At 40.1% G+C, this 23,534-nt stretch overlaps 1 protein-coding gene across 1 annotated transcript; it reads left to right on the forward strand.

The window, feature by feature from the left end:
* Positions 1 to 20,021: 20,021 nt before the first annotated feature.
* LOC139738409 (probable G-protein coupled receptor No18) lies at positions 20,022 to 21,701 on the forward strand (the record flags this gene model as incomplete). The annotated part of the gene is made up of 1 exon (XM_071649046.1): positions 20,022 to 21,701. A coding segment is annotated over one exon (1,197 nt), but the record flags the coding sequence as incomplete, so codon positions are not given.
* Positions 21,702 to 23,534: the final 1,833 nt, after the last annotated feature.

The following is a 23,534-nucleotide window of genomic DNA, read 5'->3' on the forward strand; positions in this document are numbered from 1 at the left end:
AAAGATAAAGCATGCGCAGCAGGATGTGGGATTCTGTGGCCGGGTGCAGATTCTATCTGCATTTTAGTAGCTGACATGACATGGGTTAGGCAACAAAAGTGAAAGAAGCATTGAGTGTCAATATGCATAAATTACTGGAGAAGGCCGGGAAAATGCTTAGAGGGACAGAAAAACACATGTATATTGGTTACAAAAAATACCTAAATACTGTTTGATTGAATGTCTGTGTGTTTGATAAGAAAATTCATGGGCGTTCTAGAGAAATCAAAACGAAACTTGGGCTTGTCTTAGCGACTGAGAGTCTCTTTGCAGCTGTGGTTGTACCCCAAATCAATACACTTTATCCTCATTGCCTATATCTCCGTACACTCCAAGAAAGATAGGTTTAACTTTGCACTTTCACATGACATTGTGCCACAGGAGCACCCCTTACTGGTGCAATTATTATGCACTGGTCCTTTAAGACCAAAAAGGTGCAAAATAGCGCCCGTAAGGGTGCTATAATTGTCCCTACAGAACAAAAAAAAAAAAGATACATCTCATGGACTGTCAAGTGAACAGATGTTTACGTGTCAATTCAATGATTGATTTAATTTCTATCATTAAAAGGTAAATGTGCATATCATAATGATATTAATTATGTATCTTTATAATTACAAGTATATAACCTTATCTTTGAAAAGAATGTTTACTATTAACGCAGGAATATGAGAAAATTATTCAATTCTCACTGCACCAAAAAAAAAGCAAGGAAAATCCGCGCCAACGACTAATGATGTTTCCCAGCCCTCCTTTGGTATATCGCGTAAACAAAATGTGTATGATTGTATGATAATTTCTCAGATAATTATTTGGAAAATTGGTAATACGATTTATTACTTGTTAATGAAATTAATTTACACATCGATTTTCCTTCTTTGAATTATGTACTTGTAATCTGCTCACTAATATACCATGTGATATTACTGAAAATAATTTTGATTTATGTATGAAATTGTGTTGGAAGAAAAATAAATCAAACAAACTAACAAACAATTAATCACGTGTATATTTACATATTACATAACATGGGTTCTGACGGCTTCTTCTGGCTGGTAATTTGGAAATGTTTTCAACCATCATGCCTGGATGCATACGTAAACAGCATCGTTGCTGGTAATATCAACGTCACAAGGCCAAATCAAACACGTACCACCGACCCGGAACCCTATTTTGAAGTCAGTTCATGTACAACTGTATAAAAGTTCTTCATGCTAAAGGTTATGAGCCCAGCCGCTCTGTCTCGGCTGGCCAAAATGGTCTGGGTTTGACTACCACCCCCCGCCCCCCCCCCTACACACACACACACACACACACACACACGCACACACACACACACACACACACACACACACACACATTTTCCTGCAAAGGAATTGGCGCACTTTTTAGATGGTTAAGATGGTTAATCTTGAACATTAATCCACCTTTCATTCATATTGTACTGTTCACAAGGTGTACGGAGGAATCATTCTGCTTGTAATGTTTTAGTTGCTGATTAATCGCCTGACATATAACTTGCAAGAAAACTTGCGAGATCCTTCCTGAAATGCGAAGTCTTTTCCTGACATTTTCCCATGACTCTTCTTACATGTGCTTATTTTTCCCCAAGTTAAGCTGTGCAAACAAATCTGTGAAGATGGCAACTTTATGATGCAACGATTTTTTTTTTTCTGCAGAAAATCCCACTACCCCACCTCCATGATAAGCCAAAAATGATTCATAACCGTTCTTATCGAAATAATATTATGCTGTCGTCATTTCCCTGGTTATCTGAAACATCGATTAGCGTGAAAATGTTATCTTGGAAGGTTGTCCTGCACCGTGCTGCCGTTTGTAACTGGTGTACACAAGCACTAAGCTTTCCAGTGGCAAACCGTCTGCACAAAAGTTGCAAATTCATATCGAATCTGCATCGACATAAGTATAGTCCTGTTGCGTTGTAAAATTATCGTTACACGGGCGCCACTGATAATGGCACATAACTTGAAGAGATGATCCCTCTTGGTCTACCTATTGATATTAGAGTAGGAGCGATCTAGTTTTTTTTTAAAAAATAATTGTCGTAGTATAAATACCGAATTTCAATTTCCAGAAATTTCTACGCGCATGAAATATTCGCATCGATGAGAAATGGGGAAATTTACAACAAATCTGAACCTTTTTTATGTACTTTCTGAGATACGTTATAACACAGTTACTTTCGCAGCATGAAGTTTTCGCGAATTGGAGCCGACGTGCACTTTCATGGCATGAATGTCACTGACATGCAATGCTCTGTACATCGCGCGCATTTTTCTTTCGCGAATCTTATCTCCTCGCGAAATTTGCGAAAGTTTCATGCATGAGAATTCCTGAAAAATGAAATTTAGTATTCATATATACCATAAAATAAAATTATTAAGAAAACATAATCCAGAGGGCTGACAGTCTCAATTAGCTCTTTCTATCGATCTATACTCGATAGTTTCAATGAGTTTATCTTGAGGGATCAATTCTCCAAATTTGGTTGGTGTTTTTTACGTCCTGTAAAGGTATAATAATCTCAAAATTTAGCCACCTGGCGTTAACTCTCCTCCTCATACGAAACAGAAAATTATGTGATACCCAGACTGATTTAATGGAAATTGTTGTTGTTATTTTAAGAACAAAATATCATTGCTATGATTTCATTCTGTTTATCTACTTGACAATGGTCCAGAACTAAACTGAAACTGAAATCAAACGTTTTTCCAGTTACAATTCATGTCATTTGCATCTAGAGGGCTTTTTACACTTGTAAATTTTTGCTTAGCCCCGGACCAACGGTGGGGCTAAGGGGGGGGGGGGGGGCCTTAGCCCCACCGTTGGTACGGGACTATCCTTAGCCCACTTTCTGTTTACACTCGTTTTTGCCAAAGTGGGCTAGCCCCACCGATAGTACGGTACTATCTGGCCCTGCAAATTAGCAGGGGTTAGCACCGCAATTGCGGTGCTAGCACCGCAATTACGGTGCCAAGCAAGTGAGTGTAAACAGAACGAAAAAATAATCCTGGGCTAAGCGACGGAGACGAAGTCCGACCCTCACTGACCAATCAGAAACGAGGTAATCAAGTGCTGCCGGTGCGTGCGTGTACGTGTACAGTACACAACGTAATTATGAATATTCATGTGGTTTGGAAAGTCCGGGGCTAAGAAATACGAGTGTAAAAACGTCAGTTTTCTCCTTAGCCCCGGACAAGAGATAGTACGGGACTAATTAGCGAGTGTAAAAAGCTGAAAAATTGGTACGGGACTAACGATAGTCCTGGGTCAGAGAAAGTCCGGGGTTAAGAAACACAAGTGTAAAAAGCCCTTAGGACTCTCAAAATCTGTTTATGTTGTTCGCGGTTTTGCGCCTGAGTCACGTGTGGTCCTATGTTTAGTTTGAGCCATGCTACACACTCCCGAATTAGATCCGAAAGTAGATGATGAAAAGTAAAAGAAACATTCAGTGAGAAATGACAAAAGCGTGTACATAATCACATATATTTCTGCATCGTAATAATCAATGCTCTACATCGCATGATTTATTCGCGATTTACTTCCTTATCTTTGATTTTCTCACTAAGATTTTCTCTCTTTTTTTTGGTGTGACCTTTTTCTGATCAATTTGGAGAGACATTTGATGTTAAATCAATCGTACAGAAATAAAACCAATCTTTGGTTTGGTTTATATGTTCATTTTCGTGTTTTTTCATTTTGTTTTTGTCTATTATAGTGTATGCATGTTTGTTTGCTTGTTTGATTATCCTGTGGTGTTTCTCGTTATCCGACATACACCATCGCTCATAACAGACTTATCCTTCAAATCATCTTCGAGCAAGATACAATCTGTTACCGCATTATTCTAGACAAAGTCGGGCAATCTGTAGATTGGACATTTAGACTTTTTGGCTGAAAGTAAGGAATTTTGCTATACGGAACTCTATTATGTCGGGCGTGTTTGACCACGTGTACCATAACGAAAACCATCAATCTTCGTGAAGTCCGCATTGCGCATTCTAGAATACTCTGAAAAATATTGCGCATTGTCTTTATTTGAAAACAAAAAAGCCCATCCATCATTGCCTTGTTATAATGATGATGATGATAATAAAAACGATCATGTATCTCAATCTACTCACTGTATAGTTTTGTAAATTTGTACCTGTTTGAAAAAAAAGAAGAAGAAATAGCAAGACATAAGCTCTGATAATGCATTTCTGTTGTGAACTTGCATTTTTTTTAATGGTCATGACCCAAAAAACAAACATAACAAAGAAAACCACGACAAATATTAATCGAATGTCATAACCGTTTCTCTGCCAGTGCGTGCTGCACAGTAACTCCTCATCACCGGAAGTGCACAAGTCAACACAGAAAGCGTAACCCCGCTTGACCTCCAAGTAGTGTGCGTGGGTGCGTCAGTGGGGTGCGTTCGTAATATCACCCAATTCATTTTGCAGCTTACGGATTCGACAGCTTGCGACGAAATGTTTACATTCATATGCGATAGGGAAAATTGGAAATTATATCACAGGAGCGCTCAGAGTATCCATAATTATATTTAAAAAAAGAGCAAAATGCGAAGAGTACTGTTCGACACCGTTATCAGAGTTTTGTGATTACGGTTTTCTTGTCTAAAAATAAGCTAATTGGTAGAAATCTATTTGCATGCATTCTGCCCATTGAAACAAACAAAAAAAAAATGAGGGAGAGAGAGAGAAAAAAAAATGATCAGTCAGTGTAGGATGTGGAAGTCCTCTCCCATTTCCCTGTGTTATTCCTTGGACAGTGATACATTCTTAGAAGAGGTGTATTTCAGTCATTGATTTAATATTGATTCAAATCATAGTTACTCATGGATTCTAGGCGTGGGACTAAGGAGGTGAATAGGTTGAGCGAGGAAATATTTCGCCACCATGTCGTATGCTCTCACCAAATCCTGGTCGAGTATTGCCTCGAGTGTAGCCAGCGGTATGAGACAAACATACGACGAATCGTTAAGCTCTCAAGAGCACGGGAATATCGAAAGGAGAGTTCCTGACCAGCTAAGAGTTCGTCTGAAAAGAAAGATTGATATTTTAGCAGCACACAGAGAAAGTCCTATCCATATTAGATTGAAAATAGGGAAGATATGAAATTATGACGTTTTGCTAATTTTCAACAAAGGGTTCTCTGACAGTCAATATCAAATTGCAAATAGTGGGTCGATGTCTTTGTCTCACAACTTATTTTTCTTATTTTTCAGGTTCTTTTTAAGAATTTGTTCGATACCGCCGAGAAGTTAGTTTAGTATTGTAATATAATTTTATTTCATTTTCTTCTTCCCCTCAGTATGACATCGTTATACGAAAATTACAAACTAAAATGATACGATTAATGATCATGATTACTAAATGTTTAATGTACACTGTGCTCTGAAAAATGTGACCGTGCATCACAAAACAAACAAAAAGTCGCACCCCTTGAGTTTCCGTGAGGACTCAACAAAGGTAAACTGGGTGAAGGGAGTCAATTTTGAGTTTTCCATGTTTTCTGAAAGAGCTATTCTTCTTCTACATTATTCTTGAACTTGGGATCATAATTTGAATGGGAAAGTGGGTTTTCAGCAGTTTTTCTACAACCCTTTCTTGGTAGAGTATTGTGATCAGGTTTTTCTTAGAGGCGCCTTTCATTTCTTGAAAATGCTTTTTACCCCCTTCACTTTCAACTTAAATAACTTTTGAAAGGATGATGTTACTGCTTTGAAAGTTGACATTTATCAAGATCCGAATGTGGTTATACCATACCTAATTTCAGTTTAATCTGATAATCCCTTAATTGTTGGTGCTACAGTGGTTAACATAATGTTTTTTGTCCCATTCATGGCACAGGTAGCACGGCTTAGTAAAGATTAAACGCTTGAAAATGTTGAATAGACGCTGGTATGTACAGTTTGTACTTCAGAGCCTCTTTTCTCAGTTCACACTTTCCAGAGTGTGTGCTTTCTTTCCAGTATTTGTATATACTATAGGTTAGGAGAATCCATTTAAATTGAGTTATACATCATTTTAAAGCTTGAACCTACCCTTTCAGAATCTACCCTTAAAGGCCGTGTCACACCAGCCTTGCGTGCGACTTGCAAAGAACAATTTTGACTACCCGGAGGTCCCCGTAGATGATCCGCACATGACAGTACCTAGCATGTATCTCAAAAGTAGTCGCCCGGAGGTGCGCACGCATATTTTTTTACCCGCAACCGTGTTTAGGCCCTGTCACACCTTTCCGGGCAAGCTACTCGGGCTTGTTACCTGTAGGGATTTTCTAGCATACCGGACATTCCTGAGGGCGGAAAAGGATTTGTGCGAGTCAGCGCATGTGTCTTACTTGCTGGACGCGTTATACTTGCGAGTATACTGTGTGACCTTTGTACCAGTCGCGTGGGGGCTGACAACTCAGTGAAGGAATTCCTCTAATGGAATCGCTGAAATCTCACAGAATTTCATTATCTTGGCTGCATACGGGACTGCGAAGTACCTGCGTGGGAATTGCCTGGGAAGTACTGCCGCTAAGGGTCTCCTACTGGCGTTCTGCGTGAACCTCTACGGGCATTCCCGCGACTCACCCGGAAAAAGTTTTGGTCATGCTCAAAACTTGGCTGCGGTTAAATCGGACTTGCGTGAGCACCTCCGGGCAACTACGCGCTAGATACTGTCGGGTGCGGACCAACTGCGGAGAGCTCCGGGGAGTAAATTTGTTTCCCCGCAAGTCAAGCCGCAGAAGTTCCCCCGTACGGTATGACAAGGCATGAATGAAAATTGCGAACATTCTTGTTCGCCCGCTGAAAATCTTCTACGTGCTGGAAACTACCTCCTTGCCACAAGCCCGCGTAGCTTGCCCGGAATGGGGTGACACGGCCTTAACTAAAAGTCCATGTCTGGCGACTTTTTGTTTGTTTTGTGGTGGAGGGTCACAAATATAGGTAATTAATGAATTTAAAGCATATTTATTGTTATACATAGTTTCCAACCATCCTTGCCTTTATCATAACAAAATTTAAGAATTGCACTAAAAAGCAGTGGAACACTCGTAGTTTGTATATAGAACCTTGACATTTCCAGTATTTTGTCTAAAGACAATAATGCCCAAAGTCAGTCTGATATCATGTAATTTAACAAGCCGACTAATCATTATTTTGAAGTTATACATCGTGGAATAACATTAGGGCCAATGTACACTTTCAAAGCACGAAATCTAAATTGTCGTAAGATTTTCTTCTTTGCACAAAATCAATTATGAGGTGATTTATTTTAGCTCACTCATTTGCGTTTCCATAATTATCGAGTATTCTGGAACTTTGAAAATGGCTAATTTTAGAACGTGATAACTTTCTTACTTTATATCGGATTTTGATCGAACTTTCATGGTTGTGCTTGTGACAAAAGTTTGCTCTTTCTTTTGTTAGACTATATTCTAATTTGTCCGGAATCTCCCTTTAAGTGTTATTTCCTTTCGGCGTATATCGAGTGTCTACCAGCTAGTGACGCTAAAATACAAACAAGTCGAAATTTGAGATGGCATATGTCATCTCGGGACCTCAAATTTGTGTTTTGATCGTATCAACGCACAATTCTACTTCATTGTGGCCTTCCACGCATCAGGTTACACCCGGATGTCCAAGGTGCTCTGCATCTTAAGGTAATAGGTGTATAGGTAAAAAAGGAATATATATATATATATATATATATATATATATATATTATGTATATATATATATATATATATATTATATATATATATATATATATTACATATATATATATATATATATATATATATATATATATATATACATATATATATAATACGTATAATATATCGCACTTCCGCCCAACAGCCCGTGTTTGTTACAAATAAACACTAATACAGTAGTCGATACTTCAATATACCAACGTCAAAAATAATTTCTCAGTCTGTTGCAGTCAAACAGTATTAACATGAACACCATCATTGTCATCAACGACAACAGCCTTAACATGAACAACTTGCTTGTATTACAGCTCGGTGACCTAGCGTATCAATGACTTTATCGCTTGTTTGTTTACGGTACGAAAGTCATTTTATTTTCATCAGGATAATCACACACACACACACACACACACACACACACACACACACACACACACACATACACACACATGTACGCACATGACATGTTTTCGCGTGTCTAAAATTCAAATGATCATCGCATATTTAAAAGTCAAATGATTTCCGCTTGTGATGGAGTACTCTTTCAGGTTCCATCTTAAAGCGCTGGCGGTCACATCCAGCACAGCGACCCTTTGCTTTCAAACAAATTCCTGTCGGGTCATTCAAATGCCAGGCGATACTGCCAAGCTTCAAGAAACCGACGACTGTAACAATTTTATGGAAATCCAATTCATCGGCATAAAGGAGTAATTATTTATGATGTGTGTACAGATACATCCCCAGCCCTAATGCTGTCTTGATTTGATTTGTGTTGCTTGTTCTCGTCTGTTTCAAATATACAAAGCAAAGCTGCCCGAGAGATTAAGCTATGCATTGAAATGGACATCGACCTCTCAGTGGTGTCATTCATTTTTACTGCCCATGCCATTTCAGCTTTGACACCGTTTGATATGATAATATCCTTGTCCCAAATCCATTCTGGGCCTGGACACCAAATTGAATAAAAAACTGTTATCCTTTCACTGTTTGAATTTCTTTCGGAAGAGTTCATGTGCGGACGTTGAGGCGGGGCTGAGCTCTCATATGTGATTAAAGTTAATCACACTCAATCTCCGCCTTTTAACACATCTAGGATACGCGAAGAAAAAAAAAACCAGATTAGTAAAACTGAGGTTGACGAACGAAGAATCCTCGTGGTAATCTATATACCGTTGATGGCTGAACGTCTTTTTTCCAGATTAGAGAGACTATTGCTATTCTGTCGTGATGTGTATGACTTGCGTATCACTTTTATTTCCTGTCCATATCATCGGTAATGTGTATTAAATTTGCGCACATGTTAATTCTATTTCCGTTCTTTACTCACAGAAAGGGCTAAGGTTTTGATGATCAATATGTTAATTACTTTGATATAATAAGCTCTCTCTCTCCCTTTTTTCTCTCCCTCTCTCCCTCTTAGATCTCTCCCTCTCGCCCTCTCTCTATCAAGTTCAATATACATCGCATCCTCGTTAGTGATAGAAAAAAAAATGATAGCTAACCGGTTTGCTGCTTAGTTTTTGTTCTGTTTTGTTCTGTTTTGTTCTGTTTTGTTGTCAATTAATTGTTTGTTTTGTTGCTGTTTTTTAAGCATGCTCGCGCTTCACTAGCACAATGGACACAATGGACACAGTGACACCACATTCGCTCCTGCGACAATTACTATTTTTGCTCTGGTCTTATTTTCTCCAGACTTATGAGTTGGGCAATGAGGTACGAATGCAAATGTTTCATGTAAGCAATATCGTTGCAAGACTAATCAAATGTCAATTCAATGTTGAGTTGAGCGATTTGTGAGTGTGTGTGTTGTATATATATATATGTATATATATATATATATATATATATATATATAATATGAAGGGTTTGTTTGCAAAAACCGATAAGTCCATTTTTGAAGATTTTGAAGTACGATCTCTGTCATAAAGTACAAAATAATACCTTTTAAATTATATATATATATCACTACATAAAAAGGTGTATTTTTATATTGTCAAAAGAAGCAAAATTTTTCTTATCATTCTCTTTATTTTTCTTGACCTTTAATCGCAAATATCTCCATTTGGCAAATATGGACTTATCGGTTTTTGCAAACAAACTCTTCATATATATATATATATATATATATATATATATATGTATATACATTTATATAATGTATTCATGAAACGCCCGTTGACAGTCCGAAGAACAAGTTGTGGCTGTAAAGTTAAATTATACACGATTAAGAAGGTTTAAACATCAGCGCGGGGCAACATTTCAAATTTTTTATAATTGTTGTTTTTCATATGTTTCTTTATTTGTCTTAACAATTATCTTATCATTTACTTTTTATAACTTATTTTTCGTTCTCGAATTACTTTAATATTCAATACCGGACAGTGGACAGCATGCATTGAGTGACTCACCAAGAATAGGATTAAACAGACTGAACAGGCAGGAATGCGAAAAAATCAAATGAAACTGAAATACACAAAATGATGAACGCACATCCACACTCACAAGTGCAGCCGTTAAGTGCAGTACAAATTGCATAGCTCTTGATCACAGTAAGTCAACCCCCTCCCCCCCCCCCTCCACACACACACACGCATACACCCATTTAATTATACAACTCACACAAACAAACCGCGAGAGTGTCGAGATTTTGACAAGTACGGGTACCAGCTCGACGGACACGTACGTACTCGTATTTATGATCTGTCACCGCGTATGTGGCACGACGGTGCACACGACGAATGTGGCACGCATTCTGAATAAGAAACTCACCGGCACAGACCGTGCTGACAGTATCCCTCGTCACCTTGTGCCCAGCAAAGTACTTGTAGCAGACGACGAAGAATTAATAAGCGGCGGGTGCTGTTTAAAAGGAGCACGCGTCCTCAAATTTTGCATTATTGTCACAAGCGGTGTCACGACGACAACGTCTGGATGTTACGTGTGCCGTGGCTACCGGTAACTGTTGCAAGTGCTTGAATTAATCGGTGAGAGAACACTTTCACGCTCAGTGGGCCGCTATGTTCTCCTGACATCCAGTAGATGGTTTTGATTATTAAGTGATTCGCAGCAAGGAGAAGAGAAAAATTAAAGCGTTCTCTTTACTTCGGATTATTACGGTTGTTGGATCTCCGACTGTGCACATTCAGAACAGCGCAGTGCATCTAAGCCCATACCGCAGTTGAGTTCGTTTGGACTTTGTACTTGCAGGAACACACTTGCATTTTGGTGAGTTGTGATATTCTTTCTCTTTTAGGTCCGTCATAAGTATAACGCTAAGACAGAGAAAGTTTTTGATCTACATCGTCTTGTTATTCTCTTGGTAGCGTGTTAACTCTCTTTTCTCTCTTTAAGTTGTGTTACATACCGCAAGCCACTGACAGCTTTTGGTATCTATAGGCCAATAAAAAGTTTGCAATCGCAGTGAAACTCACCCTTCAATTCAAGTCTTTCCCTTTTCTCTCTTTCTAACTTTCACTTTCTCTCTGCCTGTCGGTATGTCTGTCTGTCTGTCTGTCTTGCTTTCTTTCTTTTCCCTCTCTCCCTCCTTGCCATTAGTGTATCTTTCACCCAGATTCTTCTTTAGGACATCATGCTATAGTATTGACATTAATAAAATATTATTGACATTCTTTCCGTATCAATTTACATTCTCAAGTAAAGTGAATGTTAAAAGTAGGGACAATCCTTTCACTGAGCAGATGAACAGACGTATCTATAGGTATGAACTTTTAAAATATGGTTCGATTCAAAGTAATATCTAAAATAGCCATTAAAGACTTACGCCGCAAGTGGTAACAACACAAACACAAAAACTGGCCAAGGAAAGTGTTATTCGAAATCGAGTTGATGCTCCTTCTCATTATGAGCTCATTATTGGCCTTTATTCCAAGATTATAAATCGATTACCCGTACCTGATGTCAAACTCGATCTTCGAGCAGGTGGGTGTGGGCCGAAGTATACGGTATAACCATGCTATTTTTTTTTTCCGGCACATTTCGTGCGTGCAAAAATGTTGGGATTAATGTGTAGAAAGATATTCTTGAAACAGAAAGTGTTTTTTGTTTTGCTCTGCTGGAAAAACGCTTACTCCCTTACCCCCTGAGATCTTAGGGGGAGTATCCCAACTTGACCTTTGGCAACGAAAACAACCTCTGGAAATACAATTGAAACAAAGAAGGGAAGGCAACAGCACCAGCCCTGTATGACGAAGATATTTCTTGCCAGACACACTGAGCTCTTGACATTTTGGCACCTAAATCCACTGTCTGCCAGACAAGGCACTTTCTCTATATACAGCTTTTACAACGGCATAAGGTACAGCCAGGGAACTTTATTAAGCTCCTTGCTATGACCAATGGTGTGCCTACCTTCGAGCCACCTTCTTTAACCTCTTTGGTACAACCGCTCCCAGATAGCGATCGGCTGTTCGATGAAACTCCTCATTTCAACAATTCCCGTCAATTCAAGAGGTTTATGGACTCTGTTTATCTGTATATAGTCTTGATGAACAGCCACTTTTAATTATGTTTAATGCTCTTTCAATCGATTATCTTAACACTACTATTACTACAGCCATTAGTAATGTAATGAACACAACTAATAGGGTTGGAATTTAGTGCGTCAAGAACTGTTGGCATTTATCTTGCGAGCTCTTTGTTTATAACATTATTGCCTTCAAAGATATTCGTGAGCGGGATTTGCCTCCTATGATTAAAAGCAGCTCATTTTAACATAAATCTCTCCGCCTTGAGCTTGCGCGTTCCAAATACGACGAAAAGAACTGCGGAGTTTACACAAAACGTAAGGACACGTTAACACTCGGCAAGACATCTTCGGCGTGAGATGGATCGAAGATTCCGTCCATCCTTGCTCTCAAGTCACTCAGTCTTTCTTCAGAACGATCATGTCTTCAACGCATTGCAAATATTCGTCAAGTCCTCGGAGGGGTAAACGCTGTTTCATGTTGGCAATCAATCCCAGTCGATTACTCTCTCTGTAACGGACGAATAACATCTCCGTGGTTCTCTTGAGATTTTTTTTTTTCTCATGCTCCTTTGGCTCTTATATTTTCCTTCTTTTTTTTTTCTTCTTTTAACAGCTTTCCTCGAATCGAATCGAAAAACAGCAACGAAAGGGCAATGTTTTTGGTAGAGAAAGTCCGTTCTCTGAAACGTTTGTTGTTTATATCACAACGACGGCGCGTGGAATCTGCATTTTGTCCTTTCTGATTGCCTTTCATTTTGATTTCTTTTCTTTTCTTGTGGAAAAATAGTGTTACCTAATAGTAAGTTTCAATTGTAAAAGGAACATTCCAACCATGATATTTTAGCGCAAATGAACCAAAAGAGGGGGAAATTGGTTCAATTTTATACGGATGCATTTTTTTAGAACAGCAAATATGCCATAATAACACAAATATACAATGTCTAAATGTCATTCAAAGAACATTCATGTGCATAAACACATATACATAAATCTATGTGTACACCATACTAATATTTGCATACAAGGATATCTCTCTAAGAATATGAAACAGAATTTGTAACAACAAAATTAATGATATTGACTGAAGAAGACAGTTAATGTTAGTGTATGTGTGTGTGTGTGAGAGAGAGAGAGAGAGGGAGGGAGTGTGGGTGTGAGTGTGTGTGTGTGTTTGTGTGTGTGTGTGAGAGAGGAATAAGTTTAAGTGACTTCATTCCATTAGCCTCAATTCTGCTGGACATTTATGGTGTAATGGTACCTTGAAATCGAATCACTGTGCGAAGATGGATTTAGGCAAACAGAACTATATTCGGAAAGGAGTGGTCGTTAGAAATAAGCCAGTACGTGCCGCCACCGTACCCAATATCGACAAATCGTGAATTCAATGAACTTGTTCTCATTGCAAAAATCTAGTGGAAAACCCAGATGCTGGTGTATCTATTGCTTTCTTATTTGGTTTATATCGTTGTTTGTTCGTTTGTTTTTTTGAACGGCTTCGTCGGTGAGTGCTTATAGGGAAAGAAAACTTGAATCATTTCTCTCCCTTTTTTATGAAGGGGGGGGGGGAGGGGCTAACAGTCGATTATCCACGTAAACGGTATATACCGTCCTGTCATTGTGTTTTCGTCTTACGGTTTCAAATGAGCTGATCAATAACCTTTCCCCCTCTAATCCAGTGATTTCGCTTTTCTTTAAATGTATAATACTGACCTTAAACCTTTTTCTTATCTTTTTATCATTCTCCTTTTTCCTTCATTATTTTGTCCTTCTTCTCTGCTCCCTATTCTTTCTGTACACGTCGCTGGGTGATTGTTCGAAAAATATGAAACCTTATTTCTGGATAGACTTACAGTGCTTTGAGGAATCAAGTTCTCGTTAAATTCTACACAGCAGATCCATGCATTCTTTGAATTTCCTTACCTAAGCTTGTGGTTTTTCATGATGAAGGTAGTTTCGATCTTTTCACGGCCATTGCTTTGAACAGTGCCGAGATTGTGTGGAAGGGGATAAAGAAAATAAAAACAGCAACAACGAAAGAACAGAATCAAAGGAAGGAAAAAAGAAAGAGAAAAAAAAATCAGGGCCCATGAATTGCTAGACTGGAACATGTAGAGACTGTACATTGCCACAACAAATCACCGTGGGTACCTTGTGCGTGATGGTTGCCTGAGGTTTTGAGGAAATTTGAACAATATCAACCGTTGATTGTGTAAGTGACTGGCCTATCTTCCAAGGTTATGGCTTTAAATCCTGTTCACTGAAACATTTCCTTTTCCGATCCCAGGTACCTTTTCACTTTTAGTAGTATTTCCGGGCTCCTTGCAAGGAAATGACTTGTGGACTGGACATGTTTTTTTTTTTTTTCCCCCGTAGGTGGCGTTATTTTGCTTTTATAGGTAAGCACTATTTGGGCACCCGTCCCGCTTCTTCATGAATATTCATCATCTACATAATCCGTTATACTGTTGAAATACATAATTTTTACATTTCCCGGCAGCGTTTTTACAATTCCCGGCAAAACTGAACATTTTTCCATCTCTCGGCGAGACGTTTTTACATTCCCCGTTGATGCAATTTTTCGAGATTTTTACATTTCCCGGCGATACGTTTTTACATTCTATGGCACCTATCCAGCGTTCTGGGCACTTATTTTACAGGATCTTACTTCCTGATGATTATTCATGATGAAGCGGGACGGGTGCCCAATAGTGCTTACCTTATGATTGTAGCCGTAATATCATACTCAGTTGGCTGTGAACACGGGCCACCATGGATTACTCGTTTTGTTTTTTGTTTTTTTTTTTCAATACGATAGGTAACCCATACAGCACGTTGGCATATCTTCAACATATTATGTACGTGATACCTGTATGCAATCTGTTACTCGCATAAACACGCAAAGACTGGGAGTTCACCTTAAATCTTTCAATACAACCCTGGCTCTGCATGTTTATCAATTGTATGCATGAGAAGCATTTAATTTTCCTTAAAACTGATTGAGAAATATTCGTAGTGTGTGTGTGTGTGTGTGTGTGTGTGTGCGTGTGTGTGTTTTCGATGGTGGGGTATTTTCAGACGGAACTTAAGTGGAGATATGCACCATAATAATCGACTATAAACTGCAAGTATAATAATCAATGATTGATGAATTTACGGAAGACCGTTACATTCTTTTTTTATCATTGGACTGCTCATGATTATATTGTCAGAGAAGTTAGGCAATTTTGTTGCTTGTTTTGATAGCTTCATTCTATTTTTGGTCACCCAAGAGACTTGGTGTAGTGTTTCCTGTCAAGTCCCTAGAGGCACACTACATAAAGCGGAAATTCATTCTCGAATGAACTCCATACTGGATTTCGTTTCCGCAAGTTTCATATTTAAAAGCGGTCGTGATAAATGTACTTTCATTTTTCCTAAATATTTGTATTTTAAACACACCATCCCCCGCAGCACCTATTATACGTTATCTCCCCCCCCCCATCTCTCTCTCTCTCTCTCTCTCTCTCTTGCGTGTTTGTGGATATGCTTGTATAAGTGTGTATGGGGGCGGGAGAGGGGGAGGAGATTTGACTCATTGTCTTTTATCAATTTAAGAAGATCGTTCTTTGTATATAATATCTTTCTACCTCTACTTTCTTTCTCTATATTTCTCTCTTTTGGAAGCATAGGATACTCCGCCTTCTTTGAGCACGATCTGTTTCATTCCTTAATTGTATTGTATTCTTACTTTTCAACATTTGTTCAATGATATTTTCCAGTTTACTCCAAAGAGCCATTCGACTTGTATGTAAGTGCAGTTAAACTCACAGCTAAAGATTAATAATCTTATGCGCAATACCAAACAAATCCTGCAGACAGTTGATACACAAAATTGTGAATGTTACAAAGGGTATTAGTAATGATTATATACCTCATATATAGATTCCTCTCATCTGATTGGTTAAAAGTGTAGTCATGAAAATAGCTGTGCCCCATTTTTGATCAAAATGACGTCATGATTTACTCTGCCCGGGGCATAGAACCAAGGAGGTACTAGGCGATCTCGCCTAGTACCTCCTTGATAGAACCAACTGTGCCCTGTGAATAGGTTTGGAGACAGTCGCAACCCCGTACACATAGATCACTCATATGTACGCACCTGTCCACCAATGATACGACCGCCGCGCTGTCGATCAGGGTTGATTACGAGTGCTGTAAAAGAGACTAGAATCTATTTTTTCGGTATCTATATTTCGGAATCTATATTGTATACAAAATACATGTATATAAAACAAATAATGACAGCTTGATATTCGGGGCACAGTTAAAATTATGTAGGCCCTCGGTGATGTGAAAACCATGCATAGTTATGGTTTTCACATCACCTTGGGCCCATAATTTTAACAGTGCCCCTCATAGCAGCCATTATATGTATAATGTTATTCACTCGATAAAGCATGGACCTATATGTATAGGTCCATGGATAAAGTAACTTTGGGACGACCAGAAACACACAATGTCCTTAACCATTGGTCTAAGCTTTACTTCAACGAAACTGTCATTATGTGGAGCAACAGCCGGTGCAATGTTGCTTGTCGAATCAAGACCTTACCTGTGTTTCTGTGGCGAAATTGTTCCTCACATTTCCAGCAAAATCATTTCGTTAAATTAACATACTGATGGATTTCTTATCCCCTACCTCATAAATTCAACAAACCAAGGATTCTGATGGCTCAGGCGCTTTCCAAACACACACACACACCCACACACAAAGACGCATCCCCCTTTCAATTGCAAACTTGGTGATGTGCAAGCCCGTCTTGCCCACGGGTTGCATTACAATCTAAGGTGTTAAACAAAATCAGAATCCTGCTTTTCTCTCCGACCTCAGTAACTCTCGAGTGTGAAAGGTGCACAAGCAGCCGCTTTCTAGAAGGTGTGAAGTCATGTATGTGTCACCGAGGAGCTATACGCAAATCACGACGGGCCACTGACAAGGCACGATTAGGCCAGGACGTGTTGATGTCTGATTTGATTAGCCCGCAAATCCATTCCGGTTTCTAGTTTTTCTTCCAACACCGACGCATCCTCCTCCTCCCCTGATTCCCTGGCGCAAAGCTTGCAGGAGACAAGATGTACTCAGTTGACACTATTCATCAGTGGAAACACGTTCTGTGATGCACTTAATATTGCCCTCCGTGGGACGGGGTTTTGTCCGGGGAGGCAGATCACATCAGAAAGTAGAACTGACCGTAAGGAGGGCGAGGACATCTCGTCCTATCGAGGAGTAGATTACTCAGTCGAGAGCAAATACCCCTGTCATACGCAAAATTTTGCCGACTAATCAGGAAGGTGAGAACTGCCAAAGAAGAAAGAGATAGGGACCACAAAACAGACAGAATGAGGGGGAAACAAACAGACAGAGGCAGAAGGATAGACAGGTGGAATTTAATATCTGCAGCAGAATTCCACCAATATTTGATGTATAAACAAAGCTGGAATAGGAGCTATGAAAATCACATCAATCTGTATCGTTGTAAACATATCATGTTCAGGCATACACCATTCCCTTTGATATAAGGCACATTACCATGTTGATGAAAGATAAGACCAATGCTTTATACGTTTACTTATCCAAGTGATCTCTTAGGTTAATGCACTGTCTACAGAAAGTCAAGGACTTAAGAACAATTCAAAAGACAGCTTGCCCGGTGAATCAAAGACATGCAACAAATAATTAGTTGTCAATCGAGAGAAAGATACCAATCAGCCAATTCATGAAGAAGGTAAATCTCGCTTTACATTGATTTCCTGAATTTCAAACTGTTTTTGTGATAGATACCCACCGACTTTATTCCTAAAATGGTATGTTACCGACTCCAAGACGAAGTGTATGCACATGCTCTTGAGGCATGATGTAAAATTAGAAGCATTTCAGGCATAAAACTTTCGCGAATAGGAGCCGAATGTTTTCGTCGCTTCATGAAAATAGAAAGAAAAAATACTACTGAAATTTAATGCTTTTTAAACAAAGGATCTTTCGAATGCGTTTTATACCATCAAAAATCTTGGTTCCTCGCAAAATTCATCAACGCTTCATGCACGCGAAAACTTCTAATTTCTAGTTTTAAAGTAAAATTTACATTATACAGTCTGGCGTGCAAGAGTGGGGCAATTTAGTAAAACGATATAAAGGTAAATAAAGCTCAATATAAATCATAAAAATGTGTAGGGGAGGACGAAACAGAAAATGCTAAATTTCACTTATTTAAGTCGGAGAAACCTAATGAAAAGTCCATACGTTTTTATAGAGTTGGTCCGTTGGGAAAGAGAGAGAAAGATAGAGAAAACAGAAAAAAAAAAAACATCTGAAAGTGGAACACAGGGTCATTCACAAGCAGATGACGTATCCATGGATTTACATACTGCTGGAAACCGGCGTAGAAAAGTGTTGCAGCTATGTAATTGGCGTGCTGCTGACAACGTAGATTACACTGTTCATCACTCATATTACTTTAAAAAACGTGATGGGCAGATCCTCTGATTGATGGTTAGTGATATAAAAACCACCACTCTAGACGTCAGCGTGGTTGAGAGACAATGAAGTATCCCTGGCTTCGGGCTTTCTGTTTTCTTCTTTCTTTCCCATTTCGTCTTTTTTCGCTCCATCTCTTTCGCTCCCTCGCTCCCTTTCTTTCCCCGTCACTCTCCCCTTTCATGAGCAAGATACTCGTCCGTTATTGTCTGATGTGCAAACGGTGGAGTTATGGATCGAGGTAATGCTCTCCCGGGAGGGTGACATTCGTGGATATTTCTTATCTCAGAGCTGCGATGTTGTCCCCGTGCGACTCCGTTCATCTCTGACCGAATTAACAGACGACGATTGCACATTGGATCGATTACCGCTAGTGTCGGTTATTACATCCGATCATTTCATCGCGCTGCGACCGCGTTCTTGCGCATAGGTGTACGTACAGAATACCGCGTCCGGTGGGATCCGGATCAAATGTTATGTCTTTGCTTTGTACGGGATTGTATGCTGTGGCCATCCTGTGTTATCCCTGTGGTGTGCCTTTGCTTTGTTGTTCTGTTTTTGTTTTCTCCTGTGTTTTTCTTAACATGAGACCATCGCCCCTGATGATTCCTCTAATGCTCCTCCTGCCCAACATGATTTATGTCATGGAGAAGAAAAGAAGAAAAGAAGAAAAGAAAAAAAAAAAGAAATTATTTTTTGAAAAGATTTACTGCACAGTTCCACTCAATGTGCGAGTTCCCGTGAGAGAACTTTGCTGTTTTCTTTCAATCGGCAAAGAGTCTATCTTCCTTTATTCAGCCTTCTAGTCTACAACCACTGAGGCTTTTGTAACATGGCAACCAGTTCACTGCGATAGGGTCATTCCGTCTGCTTTTGCATAATAAACAGATATCTTGGTGGTTGCTGGTGTTGTTGTTGGTTTTGGTCCGTTTTGGTCCGTTTTTGTTTGTTTGCTTGTTTGTTTGTTTGTTTGTTTGTTTGTTTTGTTGAGGGGGGACTGGTCGGGTCTTGAGAGCTATATGTACAAAATCTTTTTGGTAGTTTGCCGGTCTTTGTCTTACTTTGGCGTTGATTATCGAAAGATAAACAAAAAGTGGATAGTGTAATTAAATGGAAAGAAGAAGTGCGACGATTTATCCAACATTCTTCTTTTAACATCTGACACTTTCTTTGTATTTCATGCAGACCGAGATGGCTTCTCAACCACTGATGACGACAGACACTTTTGTAACGGGAAATTTCAGCGACGGTGTCGACCCCGCCCACGTCGTTGGTGGACAAGAGCTCGGCAATCAAGTGAGCATCGTAGCCGCCATCTTCCTCCCGATACTCATCATCATAGGTGTCGTGGGCAACGCCTTGGTGTGCGTGTCCGTCATTATAAAGATCCACAAACTGCGCACCGTGGCCAACTCCTTCGTCGTGTCGCTGGCGATCTCTGACCTGGCCGTCTGCGTGATCGTGCTCCCTTTCGGGCTCTACGAGGCCTGGAACTACGGCAACTGGCACCTCGGCGACATCCTGTGCAACACGTGGCTCACTCTCGACGTCATCCTGAGCACCGCGTCCGTCTGGAATCTCTGCGTCATCGCCGGTGACCGGTGGTTGGCCATCACGAAGCCGATTTGGTACGCCAACCGTAGGTCGGCGAAACTTGCGGGCATCGCTATCACTATTGCCTGGGCCATTCCCGCACTCCTGACGATCCCCTCGATAATCATGATGCACGTCGTCGAACGGGGGGACCCTATGTCGTGCTACCCACACGTCGACCCTCGCTACATCATCTTTATGGCTATCGCCGCCTTCTTTTTGCCCTGTTTCATCGTTCTTGCCGTTTACATTAGGATCTTCATCGCCGCTCGCGATCACTTTTTGCGAAAACCTTCCGCTGTGCGCAACCGAAAGCAGTCCACCCCCGACGTCCCAGTCGATAGGGCCATGGACAGTTTGGCGGATAGCAGCGGCAACGCGAACGCCTGCTCCGTGGTCAACAGCAACGGGAGAGCCGAGTACAGTACCATTGGCAATGGGGCCAACGTCACCCAAGTGGCCTACGCTCCAGGTCGCAAGACCAGCAGCTCGGCTACTGGGGAGAACTCGGTTGGCACGTTAGAAAATCGGCATCTGAAACGCCGTACTTCGCGAATCCCACGCATTCACGTCAATCGCGAGAAGAAGGCGGCGATCGTTCTATCGATAGTTGTGGGTGCGTTCATAATCTGCTGGCTACCGTACTTCACAGCGGTATTGTTGTACGCATTAGGATTGGTGATGGCTTCCAAAAACACATTCGTCGCCTTCGCATGGCTAGGATGGCTCAATAGCATTATCAATCCAATCATTTACACCGTTTTCAATAGAGACTTTAGGAAGGCGTTCAAACATGTTCTTAAGTGCGAGTGCAGTAACTGGATCGGCAATCGCTGGAGTTCGACCTCAAAATAGGAGGCTCTTCTGCATCATTTTTTGAGATGCCTTAACGAGCCAAGGGAGTTGGAATATAAACGCTGACTCTGTAAAAAAACGCAGGACATTATCATCACTACATGCCCAAAATTATACTATTGACAATGGTACTGGAGACAATTTATTGCTCCCCGGTCTGCCGTCCGTCTCAATCTGTACGCCTGCAGGTACACCAGCTATCACCAACGCGTTCATGGGAAATTTTGTTTCGTAATATGGGCTGTAAAAGGGTGAACATGCACGCATTGTTGTTGTTGTTTTTTTTTTAAAAGAGCCTCAAAGGTCAATGGTCAAAGGTTACTGAATTGATCAGCGATGTGATTAGCTTGGACCGTTTATTGATATCTACTGCGATGTGGAGGGACGGAGAGAAGCTATTGGCAAAAAGTAACATTCATTAATGGAGTAAATCATTAATATGTCAGGATCAAAGGTCAATAGGGTTGGAGGTCAAATATTATGGTTACTTCCCCTTTGGATACACGTGACGGGTCTTAATAGTGATGAATGTGTGACAACGTTACGTTATGCCAGTGAGCTGCCACACGCCTAACAAATTGCTCCAGTTCGACAAATAAAGTAGGTTGATGATCTGCTGCAGTCGATGATATTGTACTGCAAGAAAGCTTATGGATTTCTTCGTCATCAGTTTGTGCATCACAGACTCACTGGAAACTAAAAGTCGATCATACTACATGTAGTTCGGCTGAACAAAACGAAAACTTGTCGAAGACGCAATGCGACGCTTACCGTCATTTTGTCGCCGAGACTTTCCGCAGGAACTTGATGAGACGTTTGTTGTGTACGCGTTTGCTTGTACGCGCAACCATCATCCAAAGACGCAAAACACGGAGGATTATGTTTTTAAAGAAGGAATATAACCCGAACCACATGAACGGTGCCTGGTGGACACGATCCGTATTGTGAGAACAATGAAAACAAAACAATAACGGCAGTAGCAGGAACGCGTCATAATGTAAAAGGAAAGCAAAAGACGTGCCAAACTGTGTGAAGTGAGCCCACCGTCAGCTGTTTTGTGATCAGATGAAGATAGAATTAATGATCTCGTTTTGTTGTTGTGTCTGGTGTTTTGTTTGCCTGCGGATTTTCTTCGTCCACTCGCGTCTGAAACTGCTTTCGATCAACGACATCGTTTTGAAATTTTTATTTGGAAATGCTGGCGAACAGCTGGTCAATTTTCCTGGAGGGTGTTTTTATCGGCATTGGCGCGAAAAGAGTGGCAACTACGCCAGAGCTCTGTATCTTCACCACGTGTTCACACTCTGATGTCAGCAGGTCCATCTTTGTGAGAATATGGCGTGATGCGTCATTTCTCGTAATGCAGAATCTTGATCTCGAAGTCGGGGTTAGTCATTGTTTCAGCAATATGTCAGCAATTTGTGAACTCATGCTAATGATACTCCCCTGTATCCCATCCATTTATTTTCCTCTTTCTTTGTTGATTTTCTTGTCATACGCTGCTGGACAGTAGTTGTTTTCCACTTTCATAAAAAAAAAAGAAATCATCTTGGTCATTAGCATATGGTATGTTGTGTATTTGTATCTGAGACACCCAAACAGATACTTCCATAATATGGATAAAGTGGTGTTTTTACGTAAGTGTGTGTGTGTGTGTGTGTGTGTGTGTTTGTCTGTTACGCGCATGGGTTTGCTTGTGATTGTGTGTTTATGTGTTTATGTGTGTATGTGAACGCGTGTGTATACAAGCGTATGCGTGCTGGACAAGGAGTGGTTGGATAACGAAACGGCTCTCAACTATTTGTTTGTAATGATCATCAGCTCCTTTAGTTCATATCAAACACAAATCTTCTGCGATTCTATCTTTTCATCTTCGTAAGAAGACAATGGTTGTAGTTGAGCGAAAAAAAGAGAGAAAGATATGGACCCCTTAATATTATCTGTAGAAAAACTTTCTGTCATTAAAACTTGTATGTACAATATTCTTCCTGTGTGCACTATCAATGAATATAATTATGTAAGTCGATATTCCTGAAAACTTCGCATTATAACAAGCTACTTTTGATGTTCCCACTATTGATAGAGAGTTATAGCGGTACACCATTTCGAAGTACGGTATTCTTTATTTACAATTCACGCATTTTACACTGTTTTTGGAAAGGGACACGTCGCTCATTAGAATTAGCACAAATCATTTTGCTTTAAAATAATGCACCAGCTGTTTAACAACGGAGTTGATATCGGCTGCATCTTTGTATAAAGAAATGCCAATGGCAGTTTGATCAGTCTTTTAATCCGTTGAGGACGGACTGATTT

Source organism: Diadema antillarum, unplaced genomic scaffold, assembly GCF_040938485.1.
Source record: "Diadema antillarum isolate AM-2024a unplaced genomic scaffold, OU_Dant_1.0 seq00000740_RagTag, whole genome shotgun sequence".
NCBI lineage: Eukaryota > Metazoa > Echinodermata > Echinoidea > Diadematoida > Diadematidae > Diadema > Diadema antillarum.